Source organism: Gobius niger (genome assembly GCF_951799975.1).
Source record: "Gobius niger genome assembly, chromosome: 16".
NCBI classification, from domain to species: Eukaryota; Metazoa; Chordata; class Actinopteri; order Gobiiformes; family Gobiidae; genus Gobius; species Gobius niger.
Genome location: NC_136867.1, coordinates 26,116,433 through 26,131,016, shown reverse-complemented (window position 1 = coordinate 26,131,016; position 14,584 = coordinate 26,116,433). Strand labels below are relative to the sequence as shown.

The 14,584-nt window shown below is 42.7% G+C and overlaps 1 protein-coding gene across 1 annotated transcript in view; it reads left to right on the top strand.

Moving 5' to 3' along the window:
• The first annotated feature begins 3,504 nt into the window (after window positions 1-3,504).
• sash1b (SAM and SH3 domain containing 1b) overlaps window positions 3,505-14,584 on the top strand; it is a 127,341-nt gene continuing 116,261 nt past the window's right edge. Inside the window, exon 1 of the mRNA XM_079573418.1 lies at window positions 3,505-4,274. Coding sequence (XP_079429544.1) covers window positions 3,792-4,274 — 483 coding nt within the window. The 5' untranslated portion in view covers window positions 3,505-3,791. The remainder of the gene's footprint in view (window positions 4,275-14,584) is intronic.

Below are 14,584 nucleotides of genomic sequence, written 5' to 3'. Positions count from 1 at the left end.
GCCGCGTGGATCCTGAGAAGTTACTTTGCGGCTCCAGCTCAAATCAATAATGGAAATGCTTTTCTGGAACGCATAAACATTATCTTCCTGGTTTATGGCTGATATGAATAATATAGTATTGGTATTGGGAAAAGGAGCTTTGATATCTAAACCAGTTCCCTGCCATCCACACCTCTAAGATGTGTTTTACTCACTACAGATATTACACAGATTTTCAGAAACTACAAGGTCTTGGCTTTCAGATACACGACATTGCACTGGCCTATAGGTTGTAAGCAAAAAATAAATAACTTGCCAGGAAAACAATGAAAAAGCGACAACAAAAAAAACATGAAAATGTATAGCAAAACACATCGAAAAACTCACAAAATGTGGTAAAAATGTGCCAGAAAAGCAACAATAAAAACGCAAATGAAAAAGCCACAAAAATGTGAGAAAAGCGTGACACAAACTCTCTTTTAGAGGTTTTAGATTTGGGTTATGCCGAACTTGAGGGGTTATCAAGTACCATGAAAGTACTGGAATGAAGAAGACATTGAAAGGTATCCAGCTCGAATGCTTCTAAACTACAGAGGTACAAAAACCTGTTCAAAGTACGTCTAAAATCCTGTTCTTTTAACAATGTTCAGGTCCCCATTGTACAAATAACTGCTTGAGTTTGGAAGCACAAAGAGGCTCCGCCCGGGAAAGAACTGACCTGCCCCCAAGTGAACTTACTACTCCTGGAAAAGCCCATCATTCCCGCTTTTATGCAAAGAAATCAAATAAATAAAATGTTAATAGCACAGATTTTCAAGTCGACAATACTTAAATCTCTTGAGAATGAGATATGGAAACTTGGTCATCACCGTTTTGAATCTTTGGTGAAAAACTGCCTCACTAATAAAAGTTAAAAACACATTTCTTCCTCCTCCGCAGTCGTCCTGGTGTGAGCTGCTTGTTTTTGTCGCCGTTGCAGGGACAGCCGTGGGTTGCTGCGTTGCCATATTCCATCCGTCTGTGTCCGGGATGAATTTGTGTGAAGTATTTTCTCATATTTGGCGATTTTTGTACAGTTTTATGAGATAACTTTCACATGGATGTCTGACTTATCTGCTGCCACAACAGTTTAGACTGTAGATAACAGTATATATATAAATATAGATATTATTGTGCAATGGAAAATAAATGTAAAATCAATCAGTATCAACTGATGTCTTGTGTTCTTTTGTAGTAGGTTTGAAAGCTTAAATACGTTTGATGCCTTTGCTTCTTATTATAGAGCAGGGGAGGCAACGTCAGGCCCGAGGGCCAAATCCGGCCCTCCAGCACAGAACCTCTGGCCCTCAGGATGTTTTGAATGATTTTGAAGGTGACATTATTACATAAGTCAGAGATCAAACGCCTGTTGGAGGACTTTAAAAATGTGTGAAACTTCAAAACTGAATGGTTGTGTAACTCAGCTACAGTTTTGAAACAGTAATCTGTAATACAAACATATTACACTGTTAAAGCTGTAATCACTAATATACAATATATTACATTTTTAAGAAATGAATAACAAATCATTTTATTTGAGCTGAAACGAAGTCAGTTCCTAGAGTCTAGGACCAACAGCATCAAAGCTGTTTTTTCTTTCTTTCTTTTTTTCGGTACCAGCTTTAGACACCAGTAGAACCTAAACTCTTCTCCCCAATACCAGACTGTGTCGTTTAATGGAACGCTGGCATTTGTAGAAAATGGTGTTTTACTTTGGGCTAAAACTGGCAGGTCCGGCCCTTGGTCTTTCTACAATGAAAGAATAATGGGGACACACAATGTCAAGTTCTCGTGGAATGACCCACATTAAAAAATATTCCAAAAATGTTTATGACATTTAATACAGCAGCAGCCCCTGAAATACACCATCCTCCTTGAAATGGTTTCCAAAAAACCACCAATGTTCATGCTCCCAAAGGCCCCACTTTGCAAACCTCCACACTCCTCCCGGGCTCCTACAGGTGGCGCCAGCTGCCCGCGCACCCTCTCCCTGCACTGGCACAGACCCGCAGCCTCCTCTCTCTCCTCTCCATGGCGGCGGGCACTGACGCGAGCTGCAGCCGGCGGATGGAGCAGGGCATCGGGGAACTTCTCTCCACGACGCACGGCCCCAGAGTAAGCCCCGTCCGAGCGCCCCTTCCCCGGGATCGACCTGGGCTCTGCTCCCGCTGCATCACTTCTTCTGGGTGTCTCAATCGCGCTTTTCTTTCCCCCAGATCAGTTTTCATTTTTACGCGCGGATAATTGTTGGATGTACGAGTCTTGTTCGCTGCAATGAATGAAACAAAGAGGATGGATGCAGCCAGAGGACGCAGTGTTAACGCTACAACGTGATTTCACCTGAATACGCTCAAAATCTGCAACTTTCTCCGCGATTTTCTCACCGGTTTTTGCCTCAACTTTCAGCCTTTTTCCGTCAAAGGACAAACCTCACCTTTAAGTCGCTTCCATATGGTGGGCAACAACTTGAAATCGATGAACTACTAAACTTTAGCTCGTGAAACTTTCCGCACTTTTTCATTTTGGGGGGTAATTTCAGCGCCTCCCAGAGATGTCAAAGGTCATTCTAGCCACAAACGCGGACGGACGGCGCGATTTTGCAGAGTGCAACTTTGCTTTTCTTCAGCGAGCACCGCGCTGCGGACTTCGAGGATGAACTAGCGAAGTTTTAAATGCTTTTTTCTTCATTTTACGCTTTTTATTTCTTCGGTTAAAGTCGCAAAGTTTGGAGTTGCAATGCTTTGGAGCAGCTGCAAAGTGGAGCAGGTGTGCTGTGGGCTGCTGAACGGTGCGCCATTAAAGGGGCAGTTTGTAGTTTTTTACGACTAATCTGACCAAATCGGAGTGTTTTATTGAACATATCAACCCGGAGAAGTGGGACGAGGCGATTTGAGCCATGTAAAAAGCTATAACATTTGATAAAGTTGAGCAAATGTTTATGCAATTTTCATTTTTCTAGAGTTCGAGAAAATCCACTGTTACCATGGAGACCTGCCATGTTTGCAGCTGTTAGCAAACATTTTCCACAGGCTAACATGAGCTAAAAACAGTGTAAAAAGTGGAGGAAAAAAAGCCGTGGAACAACTGCTGGTAAATACATAACACATTGTGGTGTCCAAGTGTTTTAATGCGAACAACAACTCCGGTATTTTACCTTTTAAAATCTCCATTGGTTTATTTTTGCTGCTAATCCCATTATGCTTAGTGATATGACATCATAGTCCTGAATTATTATGCATATCTAAACGCTTTTATACAAGTTAGAAATGTGTCAAATGGACGTTCAGCAGTTTAAATGGAAATAATCTGTTAGCTAGCAAAGTTAGCCACTTTCAAATTCAATGTAATTTCAATGTTTGAGAAGAACAGTGCTAGCTTGGATGATAATCAGAAAACAATAACCCTGTTTATTTTCTAAATGGCCTTTTTAACAGATGCAAGTGTTTCAGAGATTGTGTTGCCTTTGCTATAAAGCTAAATATTCCGTCTCTTAAAGGGGATTTTACATTTCACTTGCTAACCTCGCAGTTTTAATCCCCGCTAACATTTTCCTTGTGTTAGCTTAGCAAGAAGTCTTAAGCACTAATGCATTTTCTGTAATCAAAAATCGCACTCGCCTTCGATTATTCAACCCGTATAACGTCCCTGATTGTTCTTCTGTTACTATATATCGACACTGCTCTCTACTCCCCCTGCTGGTGATGGCTAGAGCTACACAAAAATCACAAACTGCCCCTTAAACGTGCCCAGGATTGTGTTCCCAACGCACTAAAATGACCCAGGGACCCAATCTCGTCCTGGAGTGGCTTTCCAAACTCCACTTGTCCCAATATGTCGAGGCCTTCATCGACAACGGCTACGACGACCTGGAGGTTTGCAAGCAGATCGGCGAACCGGACTTGGATGCCATCGGCGTGCGGATTCAGTATCACCGGCACAGGCTGCTGACGGCCGTGCGCAGACTAAAACAGGACGAGATACGCAAGTCGCCGCCTTATTACTTCACGTTGGAGCCTGTGGTCACCATCAGCAACACTTGCCCCCATAATGCGCGCCTGGAACTGGATGTCAACGTGAGATCGCAGACTTTGGCGGCGAGGACGAAGCACCACGCGTCGTGCCCGGGGAATCACAATCTGAAGTACACGGACTGCAATGACTTTGTGACGTACCCCAAGCTGAAGTTGAAGGTTTTGATCCGGGATAAGCTGGCGAAAGATGGCATCAACCTGGGAGAGGCGCCGTACACCTACAAGGTAAGATGGAAGTCTTTACAAAGCTGGATTCTCCGACATGTGGCTTGAAAAATGGCTGTTGTTGTTGTTCGACTTTTCTACGTAAGCTTGATGAGTGACTTTGATCAGTCTTTGGCCAGACTCATGCTGTTTATCTATCATCCAACCATTTTCTTCCACTTGTCCGTTGCCGGGTGGTGGATCACATGGCACCAGCCCCCATGGCTCCTCCTGCAGGTGGTGGGTCCACGGAAGGACGGCCTCACAATTAACCGGGCCTGTTGGTCTCTCATAAGGAGCTTCTGATCCGCTCTTTGTCTGACCCGTCACCCAGGACCTGTTTGCCATGGGAGACCCTATCAGGGGCACGAAGCCCCCGACAACAGAGCTCCAGGATCATTCGGGCGCTCAAACCCTCCACCACGTTAAGGCGGTTCCAAGAAAGGCTGTTTATCTTTGTGCACCAAATGATTGAGTTAGACAAATGCTGAACGCAATCAGCAAACATTTTCTAAGTTTTCAAGGAGACACAATCAGCTATGTTTAACGTTATACCTTCGTTATAAACAAATTTGGAGTAGTATTTTTTCCTTTTCTCAAATCCTGGACGATTCTAGACATAATCATTGTGATGTGAATATGCATGATAATCATGAAAGTAAAAGACATAGAATTAAAGGAACAGGCCACTGTTTTTCCACACTGAGATATGTTCTTACCTGACCTTAGACGAGTTGATGACCTGTAGGTCAACTATGCCCAATGTAAACGAACCACGCTGATGATGAACCATAATGGCTCCTATACTTTGGTTGTTTCTTCTACGGTTGAAGCGCTTTGATCTTTATTTCTTGAGTTTTATTGTTTCATAGATAGAACACAAAACTGACCTCCTCATTTTAAAAGTCCATAACTCATCACTGCACTAGTTCTTGAACATCTCATAGCGGGTCATTTACCAGGTGTTTGCTCATGTGCAAAACGAGTTGCATGTACAAAAGTAGATCAGCAGCAGTATCATTTACACCTTTTTTAAAATTGAAGTAGCGTTTTTTCATTGACATATCAGATTTGGGCCCTAAACTGTAATACTTGCTATTCCGAATGGTAAATGTGGTGCAAAATGCCCACAGATGTCTTGATAAATCACCCCCAAAGTGTGTTCATCAAAGCGCCATCGCATGTTGTTAGTTAAAGGTTTATCATTTAATCATTTGTCTTTCCCACCACTGTCTGTAGAGGGCGCTCCAGGCCACTTCTCACTCGTTCAGGAGTAATCACTCTTTTCTTTACGTAGATTTTGTTTCAAATGTTAACACATGAAATATTTGGTGATCAAAAGTTTCAACTCTATGATTTGTCCACTTTAATTGGACTATCAAGGCTGTGAAATACTTGAAACATATCGTTTACTGTGACATATTGAGGCTATTTGTGCATATTGTGTGTGTTAAATAGCCATAAGTTACCACTTTTACTCAAGTTAGTTCCTTAAACTCTTCATACAGTTTTTCGTTGAACGCTGGAGGTGGTCTGGACTGTCAAGTATCCTCAAAGCATAAGCAGCTCTGTTTAAGATGAAGCTCACAGAGGGAACGGTTTCTAGATCCCTGTGATAATGGGAGTGAATGGCAGCGCTTTGAAGCCCTGTCTGGTCTCATTTCATCCGTGCGTTTGCCGCTGTGGGTCGGGAGCCGTGTGGAGAATCGCTTTGAAGGCTGGTTTATGTTTGTTTGGCTGAGAGACTGCAGCGTGCACTTAAGGTGGAAACACGATCAAAGTATTCACGTTCAATTTATGTTAAATTGATGTCAGGGTGAGATTCCTCCCGTGATTGGCTGTCTGCATTCGCCGCAACTTCCCTCAGTGCTGCAGAGTTTTCCATAAAACTTAAAGACGTGTCTGCTACTTTGACATTACGTTGATGCTGTTTAAACCTTTACTTTACCTGAACTGATCGGAGTATGTCCTAGAGAGACTTTATTCATTTGCTGTACTCATTTGTGTAAATGTTTTTGGCTCAACTGGCCTTTGTGGGACATTAATGTTCATCGAAGGCCGACGTTTTGAGGTCAAGTTTATTGATATTAAAGTTCTGCCTCAAAGTGCTTTCCACATTCAGTGCTAAATAGAATTGACACACAGAACCTTTGCATATATTTCTCTTTTCCCCGTCATTCCTAGTATCTTCTTGTGTTCAAATAAACTTCCTGGTGACAGACATGAGGAGCATGTGGCCGACTGTTATTGGTCGAATGGTTGTGGCCGCTCCGCAGCTGTCTGGGTTCAGTAGATGATCTTTTATAATCACAGTAATCTACCTCGCACTGATTTCACACAGGCCACCTTCTCTACTGTCATCTTGGCTGGGTTGTTTTGAATTCAAAACATTTGCCTTTCATCCAAGAAGCTTCTTCAACTCTTGAGTTTATTCTGGTCGGCAAACTTAATTTGACTCCTCCTGTCTGACCTGCTGTTTGCATCAAAATGAGCTCATCTCACTGAATGCTCTGAGGGTCATCTCAGATCAAGGTTTTCAAGGTTTCTTTCTGTGTGGAGTCCAGCAAATCCACCGCCGCAGCTTCAAAACAAATCCACATGGTCCAAATTGCTGGGCTGCAGGTGACATCACAACGTTCTATTGCCTATACTATTATATAGAGGAAAGATTACATTGTTTTTGAGGAAATTTTTGGTCTTGTACAGAGAGATCATGGACCCAGTGACTGATATTCAATAGACTGATCAATAGTTTTCCTCTCCGAAGGTAAACTCTTCATCCCCGTGCACATCCTGGTCCTCTGTCAGCTCCCCACGTATTTCTGTTTTCCCCTTTAGATGAGTTAGCGCAACTTTGTATCTGATTTTACACTTATAATCACCAGGTCCCCAGGCTGCCGCATGTGCCATCCTATGCTTCCTGTTTGTTTGGGCCGAGTGTTTCCCTGGGATTGACCTGACAGGCGCAGCAGCATTGCCCCGTCCATATATTTTTTCCAGACTGCAACACGACCGGCCAATTCTCCTCGATTAAAACTCACCACGCGATTATCGTGATCGACCTTTATTAAATTCCCGATTAGATTAAATTCGATTTTTGCCCAGCCCTACGACGGATGGAAAATACCCCACGGCTACAATCCGGTGTGCCGTGTTTACATGCATGAGACGCACCTGCACTGTCCCGAACAAATAAATATAGATTACAATAAACGTTCAGCACCAAATTTGACTGAACTTGAATCTCTGAATCTACAGCCACTGGAGAAGTGATAAAGATGTCTTTGAGTCAAAATATTTTCAAAAAGCAAAATAGTTCCCCTTTAACCGGCATTTTATCTCTAATGTAATAAATATATGAATTTGGGAGCCAGAGTTTCTATGCTAGAGGGCCAGATTTTGCTCCAAGGCCTGACGTTACCCACCCCGGACTCAGACTGTAAACCAAACCAAACAGATCGTCATCACAATCAGTCAAAACTACTTCCTCTAAGAGATATTATTTCACTTAAAGGGACTAGACAGAGTTTAAAAACGCTACAATTATGCATTTTCCTCCCCCTACATGTTCCAGCCATGTGTAGAATGAGCCCAGACCTGTTCACCACGTTCACTGGCTCTAAAATCCTGCGCTGTCGCTCGAAAAGTTGTTCATTCGGGTCCTTAATATAGAACCTGCAGTTACGCGTAAGACCTGAGGTGGCAGTAGTGAGCATAGAATGACCAACTTGCATCTAGCCCCTTTTAAATTGGCTTTTCTGTGTTAAGGCCAGAAATGTTCGGCCTGTTTCAGCTGTTCCTTTTATCTCGGTAAACCCCCCCCTGAACCATCTCGCTCCCATGAAACTTTTATCCCTGTTTCTTCTAGCGTCACTGTACTTACTGTAGGCTCGCGGACGTTTTGCTTTCCGCCTTGTGTACGGCTCATGAAACTTTCAGCGCAGACAAACCCCAGAGAGAGAGCGAGTGAGTGAGTGAGTGCAGAGGCGCTGACGGATCCTACCCCCTTTATACCTTTTAGGGTCAGAGCGCTGCAGCAGATGGGGCCGTGTTCATTCACACGGAGCCCGAGCGCAGAGCGAGACACCGGCGGGTTTTGGAGAACAGCAGCTGGGGTTGCATCAGCTGATTTATAATGTGACTATTAATAGACGGGCGGAAAATGTGGAATTCACCTGCACCAGATTTTAACCCCGCTGTTTTGACTGCGGTCTGGGGGAGAAGGAAAATATGAATCAGGACGTGAGGACATTGAGATTACACTGGGACAGGGGTGGGTCTAGTAATAGCCAGTTGGCCTACATGCAGCTAAGATCCATTAATCATATCTATTTTTATATTTACTATTACCATGAGGTTTGTTCAAGTTGTCGATTTACTTTGCAGGTGTGGAGATCAGATATGAGGAGAAGTTGCTGTGAAACAAAGATCATTTTGACATATTTGCTTCCTGATACAGATCAAACAGATCAAATACAGATCCAGCATCAAACTCTGGCCCTCGAGATGATTTTGAGAAACATTATGACCCAAATCAGAGATCGAATGCCTGTTAAAGTACTCTAGAAATGTGAAAAATACTGTCAATTCCTTAAAATGTCTTAGCAGAGCACCCTTTAAGGCCCTAATCCTGAAAGAATACTCATCTAAAGGAAGAAATGACTTAAATCTACTTGAATTAAGAGATTAAATTTAAAATTTGAGTAGATTTGGTCTGGCCTTAGAGCAGATCAAACCTATTCTTGCCAATGGAACAAGCACGTTTTTAAATCTTAATTCAGATTATTTTGTATCATTTAAAGTGAAAAAGAAACGTTTGTTTACAGTAAAAGTTAATTTGTCTGATATCCAGTGGGATTTCTATTTGTTCGATCGTCATTAGCCTTTTCATCTGATCTTAAATTTACTCAAATTTAACATAGAAAAATTTTAAGTAATTTATCTCATTGAAGATGGACATTTTCCCAGCGTATATGATGTACAACACTGGCATATGTAGAAAGTGATGCTTTACAACAATTGCTTCAATTGGAGGGTCCGGCCCTTGGTCTTTTGACGATGAAGAAAACCGGCCCTCCACCGAGCAAACTTGCCGACCCCTGCTATATACTATATACATATTTTTTTACTATACTGCCACTTTGTGAACTGGCGTAATATTTCTATCTGGGAAAAGCTTCACCTTTTAAGGTCTGGACAATAGTTTGGGCCGATAAAAGAGAGCAGAGCGGCTGTAATTGTCTCAAAGGGGAGTTGATCGTGTGAAACTGCTCCTCTGAGTGTGTGCCTGGTTTAAAACTGATTTCCATCTGGCTAAATCTCACTTATATGAAAAAAAATTACAATAAAATAACCAGTCGGGAGCAAGTTTGAGTTGGTTTTGTATCAGTGGTTCTCAAACTGTGGGTCAGGGACCAGAGGGAGGGCCATTTCGCCGAGAGCTACCAAGATTTGAAATGATGAGGAGTGACCGGGACCAGGCTGAGATTACAAAACAACCCAGCGTATTGTAAAAAACGATCTTACAGATGATTTATTTCAAGTTCTTTCATTTCGTGATCATTAAGCCGATCCGAAGCAGTTTCCGATTCCGCCGTCCGCGTGATGAGAGTAATTTGATTGCTATTAAATCTTTCTGCCCTCTGGTTCGCCCCGACAGAGCCGCGTTACGTCCCGCAGCAGAAGCGTTGCATAAGGCCTTTTCAATATTCATCACTGGGGAGCCGCTCATTTGCAGATCCGCTCCTCCTCCGCTTCGTTCTCCAGGTGAGGACGGCAGTAAAGTCATTTTTTAACAGTCTCCAAGTCCACTCCCTGAAGCGGTTTTCCCTCGTTATATTCAGAGCCGTTTTGTCAAGGCTTTAATTACTTTGAAACGTGTCTTAGACTTGTTTATGGTCCCGGTTTTGCGCTTGGACGTTGCTCAGTCCTGGTTTCGTCTCGTTTTTTGCCCCGTTTTCGTTCGTTCTTTCGCCCCAAAGGCTCTTTCCCCCCCTCATTATATTTGAGTGCATTTTGTCGAGGCTTTTAAATTCAGGAAACGGTGATTAACACTTCATTAATTTTAACGGTGCCGATGCAGCAGGTACAAATTTAGGGCAACACCAAAAGCAGGTCAGACGAATTTGTGCAGGATTTTGGGCTCGGAGCTTCTTCTCTTGGACTTGTTCTCGCCCTGGTGCACAGACATGCCATACTTTTTTGTTTGTGATTTAAAAGAAAAAAATTGTATTATGTAGAAAAGGACATGACATTATTTTTATATTATAACGGTATCCTTTTTTATACAAATGAATGCTGGATTTTCTCTTGGCAGCCTATATTGGGCCTGTTTTTGAGAGGAAGGAGTTTATTATTTATTCAATTATTTAATTATTTGTGCTGGGTTTTCACAGGTAAAGTCACAAAGCTCTTTACAGTGGTCTACGCTCATATGCTGGAAGGGTGAAGTGTCTTGCCCAAGGACACTCTGGTTTCCACTACCACTAAAAACATGTAAAATAGGCCAGGATGAAAAGGAGTAGGGCTGAACAATGTTGAAGTGACTTGTGATGTGCAAGAATTGTTTGCCTTTTTCTGCGAGCTGCGTTTGTGGTTTCTGCTCCACATTGTTTTTCTAGATACTTTGGTCTTTGCTGTTTTTTTTGTGGAATTTTGGTGGATTTGTTTGCTTTGAGAGTCCAAAATGGTCCTGAAGAAAGCAGCTTTTTAAAGGTAGACAATCAGCTAAACCCATTTGAGACTGAAGAGGCAGCAGGAACCCCCACAAGGCGTCACAAGAGGAGCTACAGGAAACAACAAAGGGACAAACGAGGAGATGGTGAAAGACTGTTGTGGAGCGGAGGGAGCTGCAGGAGGAGGAGGTGACCAGTGCAGGACACCACGCTCTGAAACAGGAACAAACCCTGGAGGCAGTGCACCGTTTCAGAGGATCACAGGTTTTTCCGGATGCTACAGTTTCTCCGACCTCCAAGGCCGCAGCAGACACCGGAAATCTATTTCGTTGTATACTTGTACAATGACATTAAAGTACTTACTTACTTACTTAATATTGCAAAATAAGAAAAAGCAATAATATCCTTTATAAAATTTCCAGATCGGGACTTTTCACAAGTTTTTGATCGTCATTTATTTCACTTCTGTTCATCACAGAGCTCCCAAAATCACACATAAGGTGTATTAGAGTGTCTAGTTTCACAAGAAAACCCCCCCCCGCAAAAGCAAATTTTCCGTTTTTGGCACTCACTGTGTTATTAGTCATAAAAAACTGTTTCTTTTTTTAAAGCAGTACTAAGTAACGTGTTTACCTTAATAAATCCTTTCCTAGTCCCTGAGGGGGTAATACAAGTGTTTATGGGATGATTGGAGGGTCTTTCATCTCCCCCTGGTGTCTCTGGACAGAAAACCATGTTTGCAACTTGACTGCCACTGGACCGGAGAAAGCAATACACACTAATGGAATCACGAAGAAGAAGCTAACAGGCTAACGGGCAAAGCTAACTGCGGGCTAGCGTCACTTTAAACAGTATTTACAGCCAAGTTTGAGTGAAAAAAAAAAATGTCCATTGTATAATTGGATGCACAGTAACCCTCTCTCCATTTGCCTTTTATGTCAGTGTAGTATTTACTCTCCAAGACAATTAATAAGTTAGAAAATCGTAACTTGCTACGACACCTGCAGTTGTGCTTATGGCCTCTAGGGGGAAGAGTTACTTAGTACTGCTTTAAATCATTTTGAAATGTATCTTTTTTGTTTTTGCTCAAAAGTATCTAAATATCCAAACCGATCCTTATTTATTCTACAGTTTATTCCTTTCTGGCAATAAAAAGAAAGTTTGGGACTGTTCAAAAGGCCTTCATAAACTTCACATTTGACTGACTGCTACTTGCAAAAACCCACACTTACCTCCTACCCCTTAGCTTTTCAGATGAACCTTCTCTCGATCAACCCTTTACTCGTGATACTGTTTCCTCTGTCCAAATGTCAAAACACTAAACCAGATTAAACTATTAAAAAACTTTCAATACTTTCCCAACGTTGTCTCGTAGCTGTAAAACACGCCGCTCCACTCCGACAAAAGCTCACCCTGTTTCTCCAACTTTTCCCAGTGACCCAATTTCTCGGCTGAAAATAAAAATAGTTTGTGTAATAAAATCTTGGGAAGTTGTAAGTCTTCCCCCTAATTGGCCCCATGTGTCTGAAGCTGTTGTGATGCCTGTTCATTTGTTGAAGGCGTCTGCGTGGCGTCCGCGGCGGCAGACTCTGACACATCTCTGGCTGTCGCAGCTCGTCGTCCTGTTCGCTCCCACCTGGCCGAGCCGCCACAAGAACAGGTTTTAATCTTGTCAGGAAAGGAAGCTTTAGTTTGTTTTTTAATTCCACAGAGGGCGCCCGATAACCTACTTTCCCTGGCAGCGCCGCACATCTGCTTTTGTGCGCGGCGAAGATATCTTTCTGTTTGGGCAACGCGATTTGTCTTATCGCACTATCAACCTAGATACAGATAATGCTATTCACGAAGTGGGTTATCAAAAATAATAGTCGGCATCGCGCTGGAGAAACCTTTTGCCTGTTCTTGGAGCGGTTTCACGGGGCCACCGTAGCTTTGATGTGTGGAGCGCTCATTTGCTTTGTGCTTCATGAACATAAGCAGAAAAACTCACGGGGATCTATATCTTTCTGTAAACTCCCAAAGCTCCTCATTGAGCGCTGTATTTCATGCTCCATAGTTTTTCTGTGGTGAAAAGTGCCATGGATTTGGATCAAGTTTGTAGCCCCTGTTCAAACGGTGGGAACAGGGGCTTGCCAGGAGTGGAGAGGTTTGGTGTGAAAATGCTTGTTTAAAGGGATATTTCAGGATTTTTGACATAGGGCCTCATTTCCTAGTTATCCAGAGTGTTGCTGATTTCTGGAGATTCATGCAGTTCTTATATTTGAAGAGTTTCGTGGCGTTAGGCTAATGCAAGGCTAGTGCGTGTCTATGGTATCAGCTAGCCTGCATTAAAGGGACTATACAGAGTTTAAAAATGTTAAAATCAAGTATTTTCCTCCCCCTACATGTTTCAACAATGTCCTAATGTGTAGAATGAGCTCAGACCTGTTCACCACAACTGCCTCTAAAATCCTGCACTGTCACTCAGAAAGTTGTTAATTCAGGTCCGAAGTGCCGTCATGCACGAGCTTAATATAGAAGCTGCAGTTACACGTATGACCTGAGGTGGCAGTAGTGAGTATAAAATGGCTAACTTGCATCTAGCCCCTTTAAAAGCAGTCAAGCAAGCAAATCACTTATAACACCAGACTAACCATATAAATGTTCACATCACATGAATGATCGCATTTTGAGGGACTATTTTCCAGCAGATCACTCCGCCGCTGTGTAGCTTATACAACCACGGAGCTGATCCTGCTCAAATATAACTTCTTTAAATGCAAAATGGTTAAAAATACTCTATGGACACAGACATTTATATGGTTAGTCTGGCGTTATAAGTGATTTGCCTCAGGTGCTCTGTGGAGCGGGTCAGACTGTTTTTAACGCAGGCTAGCTGATACCATAGAAATGCGCTAGCCTTGGATTAGCCTAGCGCCACGAAACTCTTCAAACATAAAAACTGCATGAATTACAAAAAAAATATCTCCAGAAATCAGCAACACTCTGGATAACTAGGAAATGAGGCCCTATGTCAAAAATCCTGAAATATCCCTTTAAAACCTCATGTTTGGCTAGCTTTTGTCAAAACAAAACTGTAGCATTTGCATGGAGATGAGCTGGTGATGTTTTGGTCCCACCAAAGTTAAGAGACTTGTGCACCTTTTGGGAGTTGTGAGGTGCTATATAAATACATTGGACTGATTGAAGAGTCAGGAGTGAGGAGCAGTAAGCTGGTCGGGGTCAGCCCTATGTTCCCCCACTTCTATTGAGTCATGGTGCCTTCACATATAACCACACGGACCACACTGCTGCTTCTATTGGACGCTTGAAAGACACTCCTATGTGTTCACCTCAGGCGGTTCTGGAGGAAAAAAACTCTTTCAGTTGCTGTTTCCTGATTGTTTGTTTATACTTTGGTGACAGTGGAATAGTTTAACTAGCCTACATTTCTCTGACACTTGAGGCAAATCTCCCCTCTCTCCCTCTCTCCCTCTCTCCCTCTCTCCCTCTCTCGGATAATATTTAAATGCGTGTGTGTAGTACCTGTCTAAAATCCCCTTTTGAACATGTTGTAATCCAGTGCCTTGTTAAATGCGCCCGCGTTTGTGTTTTCACAAGTTTATTGAAGCGTGTGGTTCCTCTGATCCGAATGCCTGGGTTCGGGAAAGGCATTTC